The 23,188-nt window shown below is 38.9% G+C and overlaps 1 protein-coding gene across 6 annotated transcripts in view; it reads right to left on the reverse strand.

Annotated features, from left to right (window-relative positions):
* The window catches only part of RAPGEF4 (Rap guanine nucleotide exchange factor 4), a 135,775-nt gene that overhangs the window by 11,218 nt on the left and 101,369 nt on the right, over positions 1-23,188 (reverse strand). For all 6 annotated transcript variants that reach the window (XM_015868497.2, XM_015868498.2, XM_015868500.2 and 3 more), the window contains 12 exons: positions 21,889-21,967; positions 17,533-17,683; positions 16,075-16,163; positions 15,580-15,610; positions 15,266-15,344; positions 13,372-13,518; positions 12,120-12,217; positions 8,267-8,392; positions 7,583-7,761; positions 3,019-3,109; positions 835-885; positions 134-221 (listed from right to left, as the gene is read on the reverse strand). In XM_015868497.2, coding sequence (XP_015723983.1) covers positions 134-221; positions 835-885; positions 3,019-3,109; positions 7,583-7,761; positions 8,267-8,392; positions 12,120-12,217; positions 13,372-13,518; positions 15,266-15,344; positions 15,580-15,610; positions 16,075-16,163; positions 17,533-17,683; positions 21,889-21,967 — 1,209 coding nt within the window. The remainder of the gene's footprint in view (positions 1-133; positions 222-834; positions 886-3,018; positions 3,110-7,582; positions 7,762-8,266; positions 8,393-12,119; positions 12,218-13,371; positions 13,519-15,265; positions 15,345-15,579; positions 15,611-16,074; positions 16,164-17,532; positions 17,684-21,888; positions 21,968-23,188) is intronic.

The following is a 23,188-nucleotide window of genomic DNA, read 5'->3' on the forward strand; positions in this document are numbered from 1 at the left end:
TTTCTATAATGGAAAAAGATCATACCCCACACTGAGATTGATTTTTGCTTTTCTTTGCTGCCTTTTACTCTGGCTCTTCAAATATTTGACAAATAGCTTTCAAGTTAATAATTCTGGTAGCATACAAGCTTACCTTTTATAAGTAGAGGCATGAAAGGAATTATTGGAGGATCCAATTTAGCTACAGTTAGTCTGTAGGCCCTATGGTTTCTTGATGGATCCTTAAGAAAAAAATCAAATAATTAGTAATATGTATTATTACATGTATTAAGACACTGTATGCATTCATTTAGATGCCATGGCATTTATTAAAATCATCACTTTCTCTTGTGGCTTTAAAAGTGCATCTGCAAGCTAAGCCTTTTATCAATTTCCCATTCAATTTACACGCCAGACACAATCATTTCTTATGCCAAATAGCAAGGTAAGAGGTGATTACAAAAAAATTGTTTATAAAAGGACCAAACGTTTTACCTCCTTCGTTGCAGTTGCAGAGGCAATACTGCATATGCTGTAACATTAAATGTATTGCCTGGAAAAATTCAGGTTGTAAAATATAATTTCCCATATGTGCTATCGGAAAACATGCAATAAAGCTTTTCTGAGTTTCCCAGATTAACTTTGAGTGATACATACGTTATCTCAGAGTATGCTCCTAAGAGTATAATTTATTAGTCATACATACTTGTTTTAGCAGCTCTAAAATGGGATCATAAACTTCTTAAAGTCAAACAAGGGCACATAAAATGTTCTGAATCAAGGAATTCAAATCAGTTACTCAGAAACTGAATTAGCTCAGATTGTGCACAGAATAAGGGATCTATTGCTATTCACCATTAAGCTTTCAAATTCTGCATAGATCTTCTTGAACTTGCTTGGAAGTTTCTGTTAATAAAAACAAAAATAACACAACTTAATTAAATCCAATTTGTATGGCAATTTTACTGTAAATGCTAGTTCCATCTACAATGCCCTAAGTCAGGAAAGTGCTCTTTTTGCCAGATATTTCTAACAATGTGCTAATCTAAAATACAACATGTCTCCTAGCAACCAGATTATAAATAGAGTCGGGACCAGCCATGGAAACCTGCATCCTGATCTAAATCCCAACTTCAGTGTACTCCCATGGGATGTTTAGATTCAGATTTTTGATTGGTTTACATTGCAATCACTGAATTCAGAACGGAAGTGAAAGTTAAGTGAGTGGCTCCAGGACGTCCCCCACTACAGTCTATCTCAAAATATAAATTAAACACGGCCTGTGAAGGGGTGGCTCAGCTTCAGTATTCACACCTACAAGGAACTGCCCTCACAACATTCAAGTCCATCCCCAGGCACTTCCAGAAGGCTTTCTGGTCAATACAACAGCATTCTTGATGTGCCCAGTGGCCTCTAGTGCTTTCTAGCCTATAAGTTAATGAACAGTTTTTAACCCACAATACCTATGCTTGTAAATATGGCCAGTTGGTTGCACAGCAAATAGGATGAAATGGGTGTTAGTAAATATTTTTCCCTCTCATACTGTTTTTAACATATTAAATGATATTTTTCTATGAAGACAATAAAATGTGTTATAAATTATTCAGAGCAACTTTTTATGCACACTCAGACGATATCAGCTTTCTTGTTTTGATAAACCAATATTGGCAGGGAGCAACATTAAAAATTAAGAGACTTTATAGTGCAGGGATTATTTTTTTCAATACTTTCTGCATTTGGAGTGTGTGCCCTACCAAGATATTTACAGTGTGCCACAGCAAGGGCTTAATTTTTAATGATGTGTGTGAACAACTGTCTGCCTAGTTTGCATATGCATGCAGATTAGGTATTTGTGAAATAAGTGGTATAATTGGACATTTGCACCTGCAAATATCTAATTTGTGCGTGCAACTGATGTAAATGCGTGACAATACTGCAAAAATCAGGGCTTTAGATGTTTGGTTTTTAGCATAATCTATACACATTTAAGGTTTAAAAATCAAGCTGCAGAGATTCTCCTGGCAAACTGACTGACTGCCCCACACAACCAGTGTGATAACATTTCCTGATCTCAGGTTCACTAACACTAACAGATGACGCGACCCCCACAGCTCAGAACCTGCATCCACTGCAGATTGCTGAGGTAACTCCAGGTACCTTTTTTGTCTTCATACAGTGTCTGTACTGCCTTATCTCTCCCAACTATTCCTCTCTCTACCCATAAATGAAAGGTCATCACTTTGTGAAAGTGATCTGCAGATCTTTGATTGCATTGCTGATCGTACACCACTTGTAACACATACTACTGCAGATTGGGCTGCTGCTCTCTCAGACATATAAGCCTAAAGAAGTGGTCTGAAAGAGGAGTTCGGGTGTTCAAATTCTAGTCTCAGTTGGATCATACCAACTATTTCCATTTCTAATGAAGGAAATACATGCACATTCAAATCTGCACTACTTTTGACAACCAGAATGTTCCTAGTGTTTATACATGTTTACTGCCTCATCCTGCTGGACACTGTGCCCTTTCTGCATGATCACAAAGAAAAGAACAAAGCCACAGAAACAAGTGGAAGCTCTGAGAGGGAAGGCTAAACTGACAGTAATAAAGGGGACATACCAGAGAGCAAAACAGAACCCATATGTTATTAGGATAACAGAGTCCATATAGAGATCAGAAAATAATATGTACAAATAGAGGATGGATTTTAGAGAACAGCGTGCAAGTGATCTCAACAAATGGCTAGTAAAGTCACTGAGGGGATGGGCTGATGTAAGAGGCTGCATTGCTTATCCTGTTGGGCAATTTAGTTAATAAAGCTGGTGCTGTCACACTTGTTAACTGCTTATGAGCACTGAGCACATCTACAGGTATACTGCCTTACCAATAAGAATTATCAGCCTAAGCTAAAGGCTGCTGCTCAGGACCTGAATTATTAGACCTAGTATTTCCAATAATAAAGGCCTAAGAAATTTTTGCTAACTAAAAGCAGAAATACCAGTCAAACTTCTTGGAATTGGGCTGCAGTTCAGACTTACCTCCCATGTCAGTGAAAGGCGGCTCACAGCAACATTACTCAGTCCCATAATAATAGCGAAAAAGGAATTCAGATTTTTGTATTCTTTACAGCTGAAACACAAAGTTTTAAGTTGGAAACATCAGTGGGAACAGAAGTACACAAGACAACATGAAGGGACCTGAGCCCAGGCACCCAACATAAATCTGACAGGACCCTTGCAGCCCTGACCAGCAACGCACCACTACTCTGCTGTGGGATAAATTCACCACACTGTGAGACTCCTTTCCTTTCTCTCCTAAAACAACCTCCTGCTCCTACTTCACTGTGTGCCAGCATCTGTAAGGACATTAAAGGAGTCTTTGAAGTTTCTTCCCATCCAGAAGGACAGTACTGGATCTGGGCTCAACTCAGACCCCAGAAATACCAGTGGAAGCAACTGCTTTACAATCCCATTTGAGAAGAACTTGTTGACAGCTTCTGAAAACAGCTATGAATGCTGGAGGCTGTCCCTAGAAGATCTTCCTTGCAGTTTACAAGGGCACTGAGTCTTTTTAAAGAGAAGATCAGCTGTCTAGAGATGCCTGTGTGTCAATGATTTCTTGCTGTGTACGGCTTCTAAGAAGTACTCATATATTCTGGAACATTTTAGGATGCTTCAGGCAAAGAACTACTATTTGCTACCAGCATTATTAATGAGGTCTGGGGCAGCAGGGGTTCTAGGTCATCCCTTATGCCTAATACAATGGAGAGTTGTTGTTACCAGTCAGAAAAGATGGAAAATGTAACTATAATGGAAGATTCAGTACACCATATGCAGGAATAGGCATAGTCAAGCTCTGACAGGAGCAGCTCATGCAGCCCCTTGACTGTGACTGCACTGCATGGGAGGGAAGACAGAAAATAAACCCACACAAATCTGTGTCTTGCAAGGTTCCTGCAAATAACTTGAAATAACTCACAGTTTTCCATAGCTAATGCCCAAAATCTGATTTTGGAATCTCAATCTCTGCCTCTTTTGCAGTTTTCCAAGAAAGCTTCCACACGATTTAAACTACATTTCTCAGATGATTTGAGAATTTTAATTAACTGCTGACACTTAGCTCTTCTGAGGCAACTTCTGCTATACATAAAATCAGTATAATCATCATATGCTACTGTCTGATTCTGTAAATGGCACATCAACTCTATTCTTTCTGTCCCTCTGTTTCACCAGACGACATATTGAGGATGTGACTCCTTTAGATCTGGGCCACACTTGTGTCTGCCCTGTGTGACCACTAAGCATACGAATAAAACTCTCCCCACCTGACAATCTGCCTGTTGGAGACTGCTGCACCCTCAGATCTTCTGGCAGAGCTGCTCATACAAATTCTCCCATGTCAGATTAGGGGCAGCCAAGCAAGATTAATGAAGATAAGCTGAAATGCTAAAACTACTCCACATTATTGTGACTAGAGTAGGTTAGGGAGTGCCTTGTTAGTGGATATGAGGGGAAATAAGGATGAAAAGCAACCAGGATAGGTTTGCAGTGATAAGCTCTTCCCTAAGCACAACTAAATCCAGAAAAGGAGATCTATCTGCAGTTTGAGACACTAAGAATAAATTCTGGCATAGTAAAAATAATTAGTAGTACATATCAGCAGTGCTCAAATGCAGGCAGCTGCAAATCTGTCTGTAATATGTAATCTGAATTTATCTTTCAATTTAAAAAGGAAAAGTTTGCCAAATATCCTGCTAAGCGATGCCATTTCACTTGAATAAGTCCCTGCTAGAATCAATCTAGGTTTAAGATTCTGTGTATCAAATGTTCTGTAAACTCTGCGGACTCTACGTTGAATAGCTTCATTCCAAATAGAGGAACACTGTAATAAGAACCAGTGCAGCGCGGCACCACTGGCAGCAGTGCATATATTCTGCCTGCAAAATGTCAGTAAGTGGATTCTCCAAAGCACCATGGTGTGTCTGGAGCTGAAGTCCCTCAGCCTCCCAGAAAGGACTGTGTTGGAAACATCTTGAATTAGTACAAATTGTCAACACATATGTAAACATGCACTCTTGTCTTCAACACAAACATGGTTAAAACCTCTCAGTACTTTCATGAGCAGATTCATCTTATTATCTCTGTATACACACATACTGTTCAAAAATTTCTTAGGGGTTCCTTGGGCTTATAACACATGCATGTGGATGGAAAGAACAATTCTTAAAAACTAGGAGAAAGTGTCTGAGTATAGTGATGCACAGGAAGGTTTCTAAATAGCCTGAGGGTGTATCTGCAAAGAGGAAATGTATACAGTGTCTGTGGTTATCCATAAAACTTTGTGCAAGTACTTCCTAGATGAAGATGAAATTACTGTGGAAAGAACTCACTACAGGAAATACGGTTTGTTTCTCATTGTTTCAGAGTTTGATTCTACAGCGCATGGAGGAAAGAGATGAACCTGGTAACCTGCACATCCTTTCCCAGCAGATGCAAAGGCAACAACACCTTCTGGAACTGACAGCATGTGTGCACAGCACTGGGAGCCAGGGCTCGGCACCAGGCAGCACACAGCATAGGGCGCGCTGCAGGCAGATATAGAGCTATGTTTCTTCTGCAATGGCATCTGGGCTCCCTGTCACAGAATCTAAACCAGGCTCTCAACAACTGCTACCTATGAAAACTGGTACATGCAAGGCATCTGGTCACCACCAGCCATGCAAGGTGAATTGTGCAGCACTAAGCTGCACCAAGCACTTTTCTAATGAGCCTCATAGTTCCAGGTAGGGTAAAGGTCTCAAGGGTCTTCACAAGCAGAACTTCCTTACATGTCTTGCCTGGAGGCCTGGGCCCCCAGCTGCTGATTAAGTTCCTTGGCTTTCTCTTCCTTCATACCCAGATGCAGTGTTTGTTTTAGGCGTGCTACAGCACTTGTTAGTACAGCAACCCCACACCAGGGGCAGGAGCCTGGCAGAACTTCCCGGTGCCTTTCTCGCCCTGCAATCAGACCTGCCTGCTCTGTCTGTGCTTCAGCAGATCTTGTGCTTTGGCTTTCTCTGCATCCAGGAGACAAAGAGGACTCAGCAGAGCAAGCCACTTTTAGCTATTTATTTTTAGCATTGTAGTGATACCAGAAACATGGAAGTAAACAGGAGGTTGTCAAGTTGTTGTAAATAGCACAGCGCTAAAATCATGACGCTGAGGAACCCACTGGCTAGGGTGGCTTATTAAGGAGATATTTAGCTGTATTTTTCAGGTACTTGATTTCAAGTGTTTATGGAAATGACTATTGTATCTCAGTTTCCCATATTTCAACATTTCCCCGCTACACGCCTCTAAGCTCAGCAAAGGCCCCAGCTCCCTGTGCTGTGCGCGGCTGCCACTGCCCTCTCCCGGCTGTGAGATCATGGAATAAGCAGCACACTTATTTTTAGAAATGAAAGAGGTGAATGCTGTTCACTGTTCTGCATAGAAATGCGATCCTGCATGTGCATTACCAGATTTTGAAAATCTTCAGCCTGATGGAACCCCGAGCAGCCAGAAGGACTGAAGCAGCTCCCAGGAAGGAAGCAGCACTTGGGAAAAGGGCCCAGGCCACAGCAGAGCAGAATATTGAGGAATAGTTTTGATGAGAACACTGATTTAAGCCATGTGGAATCACAAACTGGGAAGACAGAGACATCACAGCTGTGCTAGTAATTCCTTCACACAACTTCACTGAGGAGTGCAACATATGTTAAATTTCATGGTTTAGCAGCAAATAAGGACTGCTTTGTTCTGCAACACTGCATAAAGTCTCTAATCAAATCACCCAAAGTCTGAGACAGACACTAAGAATGGCAGCTTCTCACTGCATGCCTCAGTGAACTGCTAGTTCAGACAAGGAGTGACAGGTGAGAAGCATAATAAACATAACACAGAATGGAAAGGAAGGAAGAAGTGATCACCATCTGCAGCTATGCAGGGCAGGGATATGCCCTGCTTCCTCCAAATCATCTACCCCTCAAATCCTCATTCCTGGCTTCCATGGATGGCAAGGAGCTGAGGCCTAACTCTAACACCAAGGCTCCGAGGAGCTTCAGTTCTTATATGAATGAAAGAAGAGAGCAAAAATTGCCTGCTATCCAACCTCAAATTCAGCAGGTGCTAAGAGATAGAGAATGTTCATGTTGTTGCACTTTTAAACAAAACTATTAGGAATTTGTCACAAGCAAACTGAAGGAAACGCAAGCCTCATCATCTCAATACCACATCTTTTGTTAAAATTTGTTAATTCATGTGCTAGTTCTTCTAATGTGTGCAAGGGTAAATGGCAGAGTCTCTGAGGGAGATGAAGTACATATTTACTCACAAACTCAGTGCGAAAGTATAGCCCTAAAAGTCCAGAGATTTTCAGCAATCAAGGATCAATGAAGAGTAAGACAGAAACATGTATTAACAAGCTTCTGTATTGCACTGTAAGGGAATGGACAGAATCACCGAGTAAAAACATTGTAACCTATAAATGTGTGGCTTCACAGGAACAAAAACAAACAAAAGGACAGCAACAACCAATCTGCTATATTCAGCCCCATTTCCAGCTCATAGATGATTGTATACTTACTGGGCAGCTATCTTAATATATTTCTTCAATATCTGCACACGCTTGCTGAGTTGAGAGCAAAGACAGATCTCAGTGACCACCCAGAACTGAATTTCATTAAATCTTCTTAAAAATAAATCCAGATTTGCTGTGGTCTTTTTAAAATTGTGCCTTCCAAAAGTGTGATAGATCAGTTCCAGCTAGGAAGAAGAAAAATGTTTGGCATTGGTTTTGGATTGGTTTTTGTGGGTTTTTTTTTTTTTTTTTCCCTAGAGATTTTATACTCTGGACAGCAGAAAGAAGAGAAGGACAATAACCAGCTAAGTGTCTACTTCCTACACAAGCCTGAAACTTGCTCTGCTGTTTACATTTATTGTACTTATGACAAGAACTGTGGTTGCAAATCCAACCATCAATAGCTGAGGCAGACTAAAAGTGTAACGATAGATTATGCATAAATAGCTTAATATCTTGAATAAAATGTTCCTAAACAGCACATGTTTGTGACAGCTTTTACAGACAAGATGCAAAGATAAAATGAGAGAAAGAATGCCTCGTGCTTTCAAAACTTGTAGGCAGCCTTACTGCAGTATTTTTGAAAATCAAGAGCAGAGATTTGCAAGTACTGAACATACCTACTATGCAAAACATCAACTAAACATTTCCTAACAGATTCTAATCTGCTTAATAGGTGGATCTTTCTACCTCATGCACACAGTTGAAGAGCTCCCAGTCATAAATTGTCATCTGATGTGCCAGGTCTTTGGAGCTCATCAGTTCAAACGTTCCAACTGTACCAGCTGATGGTCCCTCTTGTTCTGGTAACGGTGCCTACAAATGGAAAAAAATATTTTAGAACTGCTAAATTACACAATTGGAGCTTTTCTTCCAGAATGATTCTGTCTGTTTGTTTGCTTTTCCTGAGTGACAATTTCCCTGTATCTGCTTCTAATAGCAAAGCTGAAATTTGCTGTCTCCCACAGGCTGGCATTAGGAAAAGAGAAGTCCTATGCAAATATCAGTATCCACTATGCAAAGGATGCTGAGGGAAATTCTACAACCTCTTCAGAGGTACCATAAGGAAATAGGAAAGACTGCTGTCAGTATGTTATTCTTAGCATTGTTCTAAAATTTGAAGCCAGAAATAATGCATGTTGTGTTCCTTAAGCCTGTTTATTTGTTTAGGTCTGTCCACAAAGCTTTTGATACCAATTTCTGCTTTCACATGTACAAACAACTGCATCACAAAGCACAAGCCAGAAACTTTTGTAAATTACTGACTATAACAACGAGAATCATTACACCCACCATATTTCAGAAATCAGCAGTGACTGCAGTGATCTTCTGCTCATTTATAAAACATGCCTCATCCTTTCTCTTTGTCAGTACGGTGATGCACTATTAACCATTTGTGACTGCAAAACTCCTCATTATGCTAATGAAAATGATATGCACACAGTCTTATAAGAAAGAATTCTTTATACCATTCAAATATGAAGTATTTCTGAAAGACAATTCCATACCATCCAATAAAAGAAATGTGATCTAAAGTGTTGCACATAAGTAGATCCTACACTGAAGAGATTTAAAACATGGCTTGAAACGAAGGCACATTTGAATTAACCTGCTATATATATTGAGGTCAACACATTTGAGCCAGCCCTGGCTAAACACTAACAAACAATCCTCCTGCAAGTTCAAACACACTCTGAAATATCCTTCAGGAAAACATCAGTAACTCTTCTTGGAAACCCCCGCTTTAATTGTTTTGTTTCCAGGAGAGGGCAGTAGAGTTCACTCATAAGTTTCTCGATATCTAATAAGGTCTTTGTTAGTTAACTGCAGAGCAGGGAATTGTCAACAGGCTCCTTTCTGAGTAGCAACTGAATAGAGTCTGGAGGATTAACAGGCCATATTTACATACTCTAACACTAAAATTGAGCTTATTAAATCAACTGCCTTGTATAAGAGAATATTCTATTACCTGTAGAAAAAGGACTGGCTGGATTAATACAATACACAGTTTGAGTTCTTGCTAGGGAAAGCTCGTATATCAAATACCATCTTATACAAAATATGATGGTATTTGAATATACATATAATTAAAAATAAACCTACAGACCTTTTTTACCTTTACCTTTTTAAGCTCCATCTACATTTTGTTTTTAAATGAAGTATTAAAGTATAATATTATATATTAAATAAAAAAAGTCTGGGCAGCCATCAACCTTATAACAACCTGCAGATTCCTCAGCCTGGGATTTGCGCAAGCACAATAGTTGAAGAGAGTTGTATGAATGAAAAATACACAGCAATCTGTACAAAATTCTATTGTGTGGAAATTTGAGGAAAAAGACTTAGGGCTTTTTTCCCCTATTTGGAGACAAATACAACATAGCTGTTACCATAACAAACACATATTTTCCAAAGCTAGGAAAGAAGCACTTAACTGGAAACTCACTGCACACTTGCAAATTTGTCTGACCCAGAACAATATTCACATGAGAATTGTCAAGTGCAATATGAATGAATGTACCCACATGGGCAGCAGCAAGAAACTGGAATGTGAAAGGATTAAACTGGGAGGGAGGAAGGCCATAAGATTTTTGAAGTTGTTTATACCTCTTTGAAAAAATGCAGTTGATAAGGAGATTAATTCTGTTGTGCAGCGCTGAGAGCCTCTTACGAGGTGCTGAGTGCTCACCCCTAATTCCTATTGAAGTCCTTCCAACCGGCAAAAACTAGCACACTGCAACTCTGTAGCTGCTCAGAACTCATTGTAGCATTTGGAGCACTTAATGCTGTTTGAGTTAGAAGAGACCTTAAAGGCAGTCTGGTCCAACTAACTCCCCTGCAGGGACACCTACGGCTAGATCAGCTTGTTCAGAGCCCACATCAGTGGTTTTTCCCCTGTCCACTGACACAGCTATCCCATCATAAAAAGTGACATGGCTGGTCAGGAAGGACCTGCTCTTGTTGAAACCATGCTGGTTACCATCTCCCTCTCTTCCATGTGCCTTAGCATCCTGGAGGATCGACTCCATGATCTTCCCCAGCACTGAGGTAAGGGCTAACAGGTTGGTAGTTCCCTGGACATCTTTTCTACCTTTCTTAAAAATGGTTGTAACACTGCCTTTTTTCCAGTGACTTCACCTGACCACCATGACTATTCCAGTCAATTCCCTCAGTACTCCGGGATGCACTTCATCCAGACTCATAGAATAAGGGATATTCAGGTTCCTCAGGTGGTCATGAACCCAGTCTTTGCTTACAGCAAGAGGGGCATCACTCCTCCAGTTCTGGCCTTCTGAATGATCTGCTCAAGGGCTGTGTGTAGAGCAGCCACTACTGAAGGTTGAAGCCAAAAAAGCTCTTTGGTACCTCAGCCTTCCCCTAGTTCATTGTTACTTGCATGCCTATACTGCACACTATAGGGCTACACTTGTCTGGATTTTCCTTTTTCAGTTGATGTACTTATTGAAGCTTAGATCCAAGGTAGATAGGCAGCAGAGGAGAAAAGGCACAGAAAGCCATGACAATTTGCAGCCAAAGGTATGTCCATACAGACGTGTAAAGCCATATAAAAGTACTCAACCTTGTACTAAAGCAACCTCACTTTAGAGTAGCATGCCGCATACTGACATCTATTTAGTAGGATTAATTAACCTTAAGGGAGCACCAGAGTTTAATAAACTGAACAAGACATATCCCTGCTTGGAACTACAGTATGCTGTGTGTTCATTCCCTGGTTACCAAGTTCAACACAGCAGCAAAGCACAGATTTTACCATAACTATAAAAGAAATCAGGCATACATAGTAAGTGGCTTGTTAAAAGCATACAGGAGGCTGAAACAAGGGTAGGAGTAACAGAGTTCATGCTGACATGACTTGGCAATGACATTTGTTTTTAATGAAATGAAAGGAACAAAAAGTACAGTCAAATCAAACCCTATAAAAGCAGACCCCATGGAGACTGTTAGAACAACTGTATAAACTGGTACTTACAAGCAATTTTACTTAAGGAAAAAAAAAAAAAAAAAAACCTTCTAGGAGGAATATGTTCTGTGATTCTGGTTAGAATCTGAGATCTCAACATAGCATTTACTGGGGCTCAGAAAGAAAAGATTTAAAGGAATTTACTATTGGAACCAAACCTCCATAACACTGCAATTGCCTACATCTGTCTTCTGTAATATATACTTATGGTCACAAAGAGGTAATTCTGTAATCAGGAATTACTGTTTGTCTTTGTGTTAATATTTAGCTTTTCCTACATGCTCAGCATTACACAGAGAATACTGAAATCAAGTTCTGTCAGGTGGATCAAGTGGATTTCTGCTGTAGCTTAGGAAATGGTGACATGGCTCCATTTTCATTTCAGGGCTTGTCTCAAGGAACTATTACAAGCCCTTTATTTTGTGTATTTTGACTAGTTTCTACCTAAAGCACTGATAATACAAAAAACAAAACAAAATAAAACAAACAAACAAACAAAAACAAAAAAAAACAAGCATTCAATTAACTGAGCAGCTGAACTTTTAGAGCATAAACACATACCAGTGAATCAAACTGGTCACGCGGGCAAGCGAAGAGCCGTCCATTAACACTGAGAGTTGTAAACACAGAAACATCATGAGGCTTGAGCACAACTTTTTCTGTAAACATGAAACAGAAGATTTCATTAAATATTTGTAGTATTGACAGCAGGACTGACTCAATAGGTACACAAATCAGCATTCTGGGAACAAATTTTACACAGTCAACTGATGTTCAGGACAGAAATTGATGGCAATAAGATCCCCTTTGTAGCAGAATCACAACAAGCTCAGCCCAAGTCAGTCTCATTCAGAACTGGCATTGAGAACTGGAATCTAAGCCCCAGTCGGCACGGGCAATTTAAGAAGCCTGCACTGCCATCTCTAGGATCTACTTGCAAAGATCTAGCTGTCATTACGTCTTCATTCTTTTCCAAGCTTTAAGCATGTGGAGAGCCGTTCTTGCTAGAAATTTCCTTGGAAGATAACTGGATAAGAAGGTGATGAAATGTAACTGTCTTCAAATCTCATTACAGCAGTTCTAAAAGAATCGCAGGTAAAGAAAAGATAATGAGGTAACTTACAAAATTCTCTGTCGGAGAGAGAGATTTGGCTGTCAGCAAATCTGACAATAAAAAATTGCTGCAACTGCAAAAACAAGAGCTGCCTGGTGTCAGTCCTCAGGAAGTGAATGTTTTTGGCAGGCATCACTGTCTGCAAAAATGCCTTCTGAAACAGCTCTCATTAGCACCGTGTGTCCTCACAATCACACTCAACCAGAGCACTTCAGCAAGGCTAATGTTCCACCAGGACCCACTCTGAGGTCACTCTCCCATTTCTACAGTAGGGGGCTGACTCCTGACCCTTTGCCAACACCAGGTTAGTGGGCCTGGCACCAAGATGCTCAGTGGGACTAATATGGGAACGTCAGTACTGAAGCATTTTTTGCTGCTTCTGATTCCTACATCTAAACTGACATTATCCATGTTTACCTCATATTTCTACTGTTAAAAAAACTGAAAGTCCTACATGGAAAGGAACTTGGGGTAGCTCTACTCTGTAACACGCAGATACACAAGCTGCTCATTTTCCCTGTATGCCACGTGAGCTCCAGTCTGTGCCTGCAGTGCGGAAAGGACTTGCCTCTGACATAGCTTGCACTAGCTGAATGTACATATGGTAATAAAGACATGACTGAATTAGTTCTGCTTTTCAATCCCTCCTGACCTTCTCTTTCACTACGAGAAATATCTAACATAATGGAAATACAGTACCTCCCCCTGAGCTCATCTTTACTATGATAAGGCCTTCTCCAGAACCCAGCTTGTCTGCAACTGCGCTGATCACTTCCTTCACAGACGAAGACACCGGCACGCGGATAGTGGTGTAGGTTTGGTCTATGCAGTACACCTTAAAAAGAACTAGAGAAAAAAACATTCTGCTATGTATGTCAGATGTAACAATCACAGAGATGTTATTGTGCAAACTGCTTTCACTTCAGTAACTGCTCACAAATGAAAGAACAAAAGCAAAAATAAATCATTACTGTTTTGATAATTCCCCATTCTTCACACATTCTACAGTTTATAGCCTAGAAATCCCTGACTTCACAGAGCTTTTAGTAAAACATCAGCTACTACCATTTTAGTACTGCTGTGTTATTTATGGATGCCAGTTTCATTCAGTACTTTATTACTTCCCAGATATTGTATTTTTTTTTAAAAAAAAAACAACAAAATCAAGTGTTTTCACAAGTCAGAAAAGCTGGCTGCAAACTCTCTTAATTACAGGAAAATACGTTTCATTTCACAAAATAGGTTTGAAAATAAAGTTCAGGTCACAATCAGAACTAAAGCTGTACTGTAGTCATTTTTTCACAGGCAAGTAAGTAATTGCTGACTCAGGAATACTGTGGACAATGAAGAAAAATTCCCTAAAACTTGAAGGTACAGCACACATGGGCTCACATGCTTGTACTTGAGCTCTGGCTACCTAGGAATTGATACAATAGAACATAAGGCTGAAAAAAGCAAGGCAGCATGCAGTGACATGAATTTAAGACAGAGGAAGTTGGCAAAATATTCCCTCAGCTGAGCTGTCTCAGGGGTTATGGCTGCCTACATGTTTTCAAGGCTGTTTGCTGCCAGCACTACCAATGAGAACGGTAGTCATATGAAAACAGCAGTTAATTTCTGCCATACAGACAGTATGTTGGGGTTGTAGCAACTGTTCTGCTCTTTGTAGACCCAGAAGAAACACTGAGGTGAACAACAGGAACTGGGTGCATGGCAGGATTTCTGCTGTTCACATATATACTTTGAAATGCCACTGGCTTTTTCAAATAAATGACTTTGCATTTTGTTCCCTTTTTTTTTTTTTACCATTGTGCAGTAGCAAGAGCTATCCCTTAAGTTCAAATGCTCTGAAGCAGAAGGTATTTTTTGTGATGAAGGTGTACCAGAACCATCGAGGGACTGGCCCAGGCAGTTGCAAAGAAATCCCCAGATATAATAGTTTTAAATAGTGTACGTTTTGGTTTAAAATGAACAGATCTGAGGATGTTGTTACATGGAAGTGCCTTTTCCTTCCTGAAGTGAATGACAGCATGAAAAGCCAGAACAACTGAAAAGTCTAACATGCTGCTATAAATTTTACCTTGATCTCTCCAGAGAGTCAAACAATACCAATAGGGAAAAAGAGTAGATTCTGTTTTCCAGGCTGTGTGCCACACGGCAGAGCTCCAGGGCATGATTATCTGCTCCACTCACATCTCACAAAGGAGCATTTCTGGTGAAACAGCTGAACATATTAACTACAGAAGAGAAAGGGACTCAAACATGACCTCCAGCACCAAATATTTATTGCACTGACACTACCTGCATGGACACTGTCTGCAGTGGTTCTTGCCTGTTTTGTCCATTCTGTTTTAAAGGTTGCTATGTTCTTCCTCTGGGGAAGCACGGTGCTTTATAGTACACAGATGGGAAAAGATCAGGAGTACTTCAAGGCAATGATGGAGAACGCTGGTTCAGAAAATGGAAAACTTGCTTCAGGCCAGGCTTCCAAACTGATGGTACTCCTGTTCATTTTCAGATTCTTTGCTTTCAGAGAGACAACCTTACTACAGATCCCAGTGGCTCAAGAAAACTCTTCAGAGAAGGAACTCACCCTCATCACTGCCCCTGATAGGCTGGCGTTTCTGTGCTCTGTCATCACTTGTATTAAACAGCTGCAGAAGAACTTTGTGCTGAAAATTAATCACAGGGATTTGCATTATGACAAGAATAAACATTACGGGGTAGATCTGAACTTTATAAAGATCAATGACAGGAAAAGGGGGTAGCAATAAGAACTTGACACAAAGTTAAAATTTATTTCTGAATGTCTTGCTTTAATAAATCCCAAATTACTAAAGTGAAGATGCTTATAATTCTGCCATCCTAAAGCTCTTATTTAGAAAACATATAAGTAAATTATCTTACCTTCTTTTGTGGTCCTTTAGGCTCCTCAGCTCTATAAAATTTAAAACACAGCATATACCATCAGATATCACCTAAAAGATTTTTTGCACAAAGCCACCTAAAGAACACAGGCCACCTGTCAAACTACAGTATCAACACCTTCATGTTTGTATATAGGAAAAGATGACTATATGGTACTACAGGTAAACTATACCACAACACAGGCACAGAAAATACTACATGAAGTTCATGCATGCACACAGTTTACTTTCAATGGTATATACATGATTTCCTATTCCTTCTGTCAACCCTTTTATGAGGTAGTTTGGTGTATGCAAGAATTACATGGAAAGACAGGGTCACAGGCATTCATCTGCATGAAAACATTTAGTTTGTCTGCAGTGACTGAGTGCCATTCACAAAACACACTTTTAAAAGACGTAAGAAATAATTTTCTTCATCTATTTACTGGGAAAAAGAGCAAAGAACAAGAAGGAAAGAATAATTTTTGCTTACACTTGCTTTACAATTTTCTCTAGCTCTGGAAGTTGCTCCTTTAGTGCTGCAATCATCCTAGTATCATCTGACACAGATACATAAAATTCCTGTGAATGACATAGAATAATCTTTAAATAACTATAGGGGTAAATGAGCAGTACTAAGGATAGAGGATTATGAGATGACATCTGATAGTTTAATGATTATAAAGAATGCTAATCTACATAGATGAACACATGCTGGGCCCAACCCTCTATTACATCTACTTGTTTATCTCCAGCTGATTTAAAGCAAGAGCTATACATGCAGAAGGGAAGCCTGACGAGAGGTGGAAGACATAAGTGTTTACTTGTATTACCGTGCAACCACTGACTGCTTGTGCAAATACTGCATTTTCAGATGATCAAGGAGAAGAGGAAGAGGACTCACAATTAACGTGGCACAACAACTGGTGTTTTGTTACTTTTCTGTGTTTTTTTTGTTTTTGTTTTTTTGTTGTTGTTGTTGTTTGGTTGTTTTTTTTTTCTTCCCTTGTCACTATTATTGATAATGAAAGCAATTTTTTTCCTTTGTGTTAAAAACCAAAACATAAAATCACCCAATAACCTTGCCAGTTCTTACTAGTGTAAGCCTATCTCCCATCTAATCTTCAGTTTCTGTTCATGTACTATTTTCAGTCACAGCTCTGAATTCCTCTCTTCCAGCACTATCCTGGGTTTTTCCATTCTGGCTTCTATACTTCGTACTCCACTTTTTTTCTGAGGTGCTCAGAGATCTCTCCTTAGATGAAGCTTGGAATCACTGTGCCACACACATTCTCCATGATACAGAGCACCTGGAACCTTTTTCTACTTAAAATCTTTTCCATAGTTGGCCTCTGTGACCTTGTCTTCCCCTTTACTATCTTCCTGCCATTGATCTTGCTTTCAATATCTTTATTCAGAGAATTATTTTGATTCAGATCCATATTTGGGAAGACTTATCTCCAGCCACATTATACTTCTCCCTTTCTTGAACACTGTTGCTGATTAATTGCTTCTCTGTGCTAATTAAACTATCATCCTTATGGTGGTGTCCAATAGATTTGCCTTCGTGTTCCAGATCTGTTTGGTTTTGTTCAAAATAAATCTCTGTAGAAATATTTGAACATTAAACAAAACTCACTGTAGCTAGTAAATGTTCTTACTGCCCACCAAAAAAAAGCAACTTAACGTAGTCTTATTCAACAGTTGACCCATGCAGAACTTTTAATAGGATGTGGAACTTCATCAGATAATTTCAGAGATCCAGAGCCTGACAATGGCTCAAACAGTGCCATTCTGCGCATACTGTTTGCAGCTAAAACCAATTAAACATAGTTACAAGTTTGCACACTGAAGTGATCCACTTCTCTTTAATTTGTAACAGAGTTCAACAGATTCTGAACAGGCTTTTAACTTATTTTGCTAGGTTTATACTTTCCTGTGCCTCTCCTACCTCTAAAAAGGCCATTGCTGCTTCATCCTCTTGTAGCAAGTCCCCATATAAAGCAGCCCACTGCAGAACCAGTCGAATGACTCTCCTTTTGTTGTTGAGAGCATAATCCATTTTCTCTTGCTCTGTACCCTGGGAAGGCTGGGCATGATAAGTGCCATGGTGTCAAGGAAAACGATCAGTGATTGAAACTATCAGAACCAGTATGAATTTACAAACAAGTGACTTCCAACAACCCATTTTCAGGGAATTCAAATGTATCTTTCTACTGCATACTTTTGATATCTGACTGTTGCTAGCATAAAGATTTGTGAACATTTAATATTCATACTAAAACGTAAAAAGACAGTGAGGTCACCAAAGAGCTCAGGAATGAACAATGAACCCACAGGGAAAGTTGCTGTAGAGGAGCAGAACAGAAACGACATTTGGGATAACAGAGCAGGACTAAAGGTTGAGACTGAGGAATGATGCTCCTCCCTGTTCTGTTCTGAAGACTGTGGCAGAAAATTATCACTTTGTATTTATACACAGTTCCAGCATGATTCTGAAATGAGCCACCAGCGCCACATCTTTTATTTACAAAAGCTACTGTAAGGCAGAGTGAACCTCAACCCTACTGCAGTAGGAGAACCAACTTCACAGTCTAAACTGACCACAGACATCGTGCAAACAAATTTTGTAGTAGCTTCTCTTTACACATGAGGAAATTGGAAGTTCCTATTCTAATGATTACGGGGTATTTAGGGAATAACACTTTGTGACAGTTATTTTGTAAGGAACAGTAAGAAAGTGTGGGAAACACTTAATTGATCTTTTTCATGCTCAAGTGTCAGCATTACAGAAATAGTGAGGTCCAGCATCCTTCCAAGCTGCAATTTCCATTGCTCAAACAATAGATCTTAAAATATGAATTACAAAACTTAAATATTAATTGGAAATAAAAGTGATCTAATATATATTTTAAGTTTCTCATTTATAATTACAACAAGATCTCTTGTTTTTCTCTAACAAATATTAACGAATATTATAATAATGAAACTCTGTGGGAAAAAGTATCTATTAACTCACACTTTCCACATGATCTTCCAGCCCCAAATTCCTGCAGAGATTCAACACGATACAGGGGTCACTGGGGCACCCACTTGACTGACAAACTTTTTTTTTTTTTTGCATTTTAATTTCATTCAGGAAGGCTTCAGATGACTAGGGAACTGAACATGTCAGTGTATTTATGGGAGTAAGTAAGCTGAAAGGTCATAAGTAAATAATATATTGTAAACTGTGTGCTCTAATGTCTCAGGGAGCAAGTTTAATATTTCACTGAGTCATTTCTCTCAAACCATTTCAACTTTTCAAACACTGCAATTATTTCATGTATTTTTTACTTTCTTATTAACTGACTCACCACAGGCACTGGTAATTTTTCTGTATTTTCACTGCTCATTTATATTAATTGCTCTTTTATTAACATTGTCACAGGAAAAGTCAGTGAAGGGTTCTCCCATTTTTATGGGACCTACAGGACACAGATTCAATGCAGATTACAATCAGAAGTAAAATATCATGCTTTCTTGAAGTGTCAGATGGTTGTAAAATATTTATCAACACCAACATAGTTATATAAATATAAATAAATAAATAAATATTATATATATTATATATATATATATATACACATATGTTTAACACACTAGGAAATGGAATCAGTTCTCAAGTCTGCTCCTCCCTGTGTGGGAACATTTAGCTAGACTGGATGCTCTGCAAAATCAGCACCAGTTACTACATACTACAGTGGAACAGAAGCTATTTTGCTGGCACGGTGGTAAATGAAAATCACTAAACGTTCATAAGGAAACATACTGAAGGACTACTGCCTGCAAAGAGTAAAAGAGTATTTGCAAGTATTTAGACAATGGCCCTTAAAAGATGAAAACTTACACAGGTGCTTACAGGCTTGTACTACCCCAAGAGCACTACCCTGAACACATTTATGAAATGTACTTTTAGAAGGGTTGCTATATATCAAGTTTTACTTTGAGACTTATCCTCCTTCCTTTTGACAAGCTGTAGCTCTGACAATTTTCTACTTCCATCCCTGTGAAGTAGAGAGGGAAGGAGTCTTGATCTGACAGGACGCATGCTTTTTATGCAATCCAGGACCGGGGGAGCATTTTCTTGGTTTTCCAGTTAATAAAGATGTATGTGATTCTTTAATATTGAGGCACCTATATACGTTAGTGATTAAAAATGAACTCTACCAAGGGGCAGCACAGCACAGACACTGAGTTCTGAGCAACCTATACTGTTAATTAAATAAAATGGTGCACCCATTCATTCCTTTCAGTCTTGAAGAACATACAGATGACCAAACACTGATGAAGAGGGAGGAAAAAACCCAAAATGTATACCCTGTTCTATGCTTGAAAGCACTACAGTGCTTTTGCTCTACTCATACCTGCATGCTGCCAGCTAAAATAGTAGCCAATGTGGGTGTAAGAAAATAGTCTTTCATTGATTCAGAATTGGGAGTTGTTGCAAAAACAGTGTCTCTGGCTGAATCACTTTTCTTATTTCTCTTTTACCATTTTAATTTCCTCACCAAGCATAACTAACCTCTCTTTAGTCTCACTGTGCCAGAAAACATTTTTGCACTGTGATTTTGCTCAAAAAAGATGAGCTTTGTTAGCAACCTTTCAACTCTAACAATAAATGTCAATAGTACAATCAACAGAGCACAGTTTGATTCTGCATATTCAGAATGGACCAAAATAAACAACAATTCAGCACTAGGAAAAGCTGACACTAAAGCAGTGGGACACCAGCTACTTTCAGCCCTCCTCTTCCTCCTACCTGAAAAGGAATTAGCACGACTCCTGCCACAACTCACTAAATTGCATACTGGTCTTAGCCCCTCTGGAATAGGTTTCACAATAAGCAAACGTCTATCTTCAGAAAAGCCTTCCCCCTATAAACAATGAGATGCATTTTGCTTATGCATCTCATATTCCTAGTTATTGCATATCAGAGGTATACAGTTATAATGAAGGACAGACAATCCTGAGTCTCAAATGGACTGAAAGACAACCCAGACAAATGTGAAAAAAATAAAAAATCAAAACTGCTGCCTTTTTTTCTTTAACCTCCTCTCAAAGCTGTCAGGAACAGCATTTCGTAATATTTTTACTACCTAAAACTATGGAGTTTTGGAAAATGTTTGTTGCAGGTGTATGAACAATTTTCTATAGACCAGTTTTGTGGGTCCAAAGGTTTTCAAAGCAATTACTGTTCTTGCTAGTAGTAACACAAATGAATTCTCTAGCTTGCCAGACAAGGACACAATGCTCTATTTTGTGGTTTCAGGACGACATCTTTCCCAGATGTCACTTGCCCTGCTGAGCTTCAAGAAGTGCATCCTTACACACCAATCTCATTCCAAAAATATAAATAGCACATTGAAGTTAAATGTCTTGTCAAAAATCTATAAAACAGAAAACATTTTATGTTTAATTTAATGCTCGCCATTACTTGATTCCTTCAAGTCACGACCCAGAAGGAAAACTTTTCAGTCTCCAGCAGCTGAATGACATGACTTGCCAGTAGCTCATCAACAGAAATTTTACAGATGCCTTCTACAAGAGACACAGATAGTATGAAAATGACCTTCAGCTCCTGATGCTATTTTTATTTTTTCTCCTAAGTATTCATATATTCAATTCAGATTTTTTTTGTAGTTTGTTAAATCTTCCTGTAAACTAATATAAATTATTGTTCATAACCATATTATGAAAATACCTAGGAACCACTTACTCATCCTTCTAATAGTTTAGGCACTCTTTTGCCTGAGACAGTTTGTGGCTTGTAACTTATAAAGTGGACAACAGAAATCACCAAACCATAGTAATTTTAGTTGAAATCTTAATGTGGTAGTTCTGCAAAAATCAAGAAAGACAGGAAGAGGAAGGATAAAGGAGGGCTGATTGTGTGTAATTTCAATTATAGAATCATAGAATTTCTTGGGCTGGAAGGGACACCTTCCACTAGACCAAGCTGGCCAACCAGCCTGGCCTTGAACAGCTATCTGGTGAAGGGAAAGTGGGTTTCTTTTCCTTGGTATAACAATAATCCCAGGAAAGACACAATCACTATGCTCCAGGCCCGCATCTCATCATGACTATATGCTACCCATTTTGAAGTTATTGAGCTATAAGACAAGCTGTCAGTCAGACACTGAGAACCTACCAACAAGGCATAGCCTCCATGAAGTGCAAATTAATTCTTGAATGAGAAAAGCTCTTGTCCCATCAGTGGTATGGATAACTGCAAAAGGAAAATAACTTATCCATCACAAAAGGATATTGTGCCATCAAGGCTGGGCAGAGCTGACTATTTGGCATAAAAACACAGTGCATCATAATGAAATCATTTAAAGCAGAATCTGTGAAAAGAAAGAAAACAGTAAATCGAGCATTTTGGGGAACACAAGGATAAGGCTTCTTTAAGTGAAAAAATCTTATTAGTCCTTGGTAGATAACGAAGATGTCATTTTCCACTCCATAGACATTAAGTATGAAAACATGTATGAACCAATATGTGCTGAAATACTAACCTCTTACTCTTCTGTTTGGATTTAATTGCATTTAAATTAAGAGTTTTTACCCATGTCAAAAGAAAGTTTGGCACAGCAAAAGGAAAACAAACTAGAATAGTCTATACAAAACCATTTGGGTATATTCCTCCTCAACGACTGTAGAGATCTGGAGGAACCACTTCTACAGTACAAATTTTCAGGTAATAGAAACACTTAAAAATGCTGTAAGCAAGTGATGTCAGCGAAAATACGGTGAGATAACTGCAGCCTGATGTTTGCCATTGCCTCACTGTAAATCTCTCTCAGTTGACAAAGCACCTCCAGAACGGTGGGACTTTTTCTTGCATATTAGGCAGGACAATGCAAATTTTAACTGTTCTTAAATTAAAACTGAGATTCTCTAGCTGTCTGAACTCCTATAACCTAAAAATAGCTGGGCTTGTGAATTGCGATGTTTTTGTCCTGCAAGAATATGTGCATAATCTTGACATTGGATTATAAGAATCAAAGTTTGGAAGGACTTGAAAAACAATTTAGTTAAGAAAAATGTATAAAATACAGGCGTGGTATGAACAGTGAAATTGCTATGATACACTTGCAGGTTTAAAGAAGAACATTTTGCTTGTAATCCTGATAATTAGGTACCTATGAGAAGTATCATTTTTATTCTTAAAATGATTAAAACATACAGTGTAGATGGATTTCTGTAATCTTTCAATTCTTCCACTATTTACAGCTCACTGTAAATGTTTCTCCAATTCTCTGTGGTCAGCAATGAACTAGCTGAGGATTAACAGCTTTGAATATATGCCTCTTAGATATCCATTACGCCAAAAACTTGCTAATGCAATATCCTGTAGCTTAACATTAAAGCCTCTGCATCACTTTATCATAATAAGGATTATTTCTGTGCCTAAATCTCTTTTTTTCTCCTGAATTAGAGTACTTAATATTTCTATCCTTAGATGTAAATTCACTGTTCTCTTTACGTTAATAAAAACCAGTCTATTATGTGCAGCTGCAGCAATGTGCATTCTTGGGACTCATCCCATGATGTGCTGAGTTCTT

This window comes from Coturnix japonica, chromosome 7 (genome assembly GCF_001577835.2).
Source record: "Coturnix japonica isolate 7356 chromosome 7, Coturnix japonica 2.1, whole genome shotgun sequence".
NCBI classification, from domain to species: domain Eukaryota; kingdom Metazoa; phylum Chordata; class Aves; order Galliformes; family Phasianidae; genus Coturnix; species Coturnix japonica.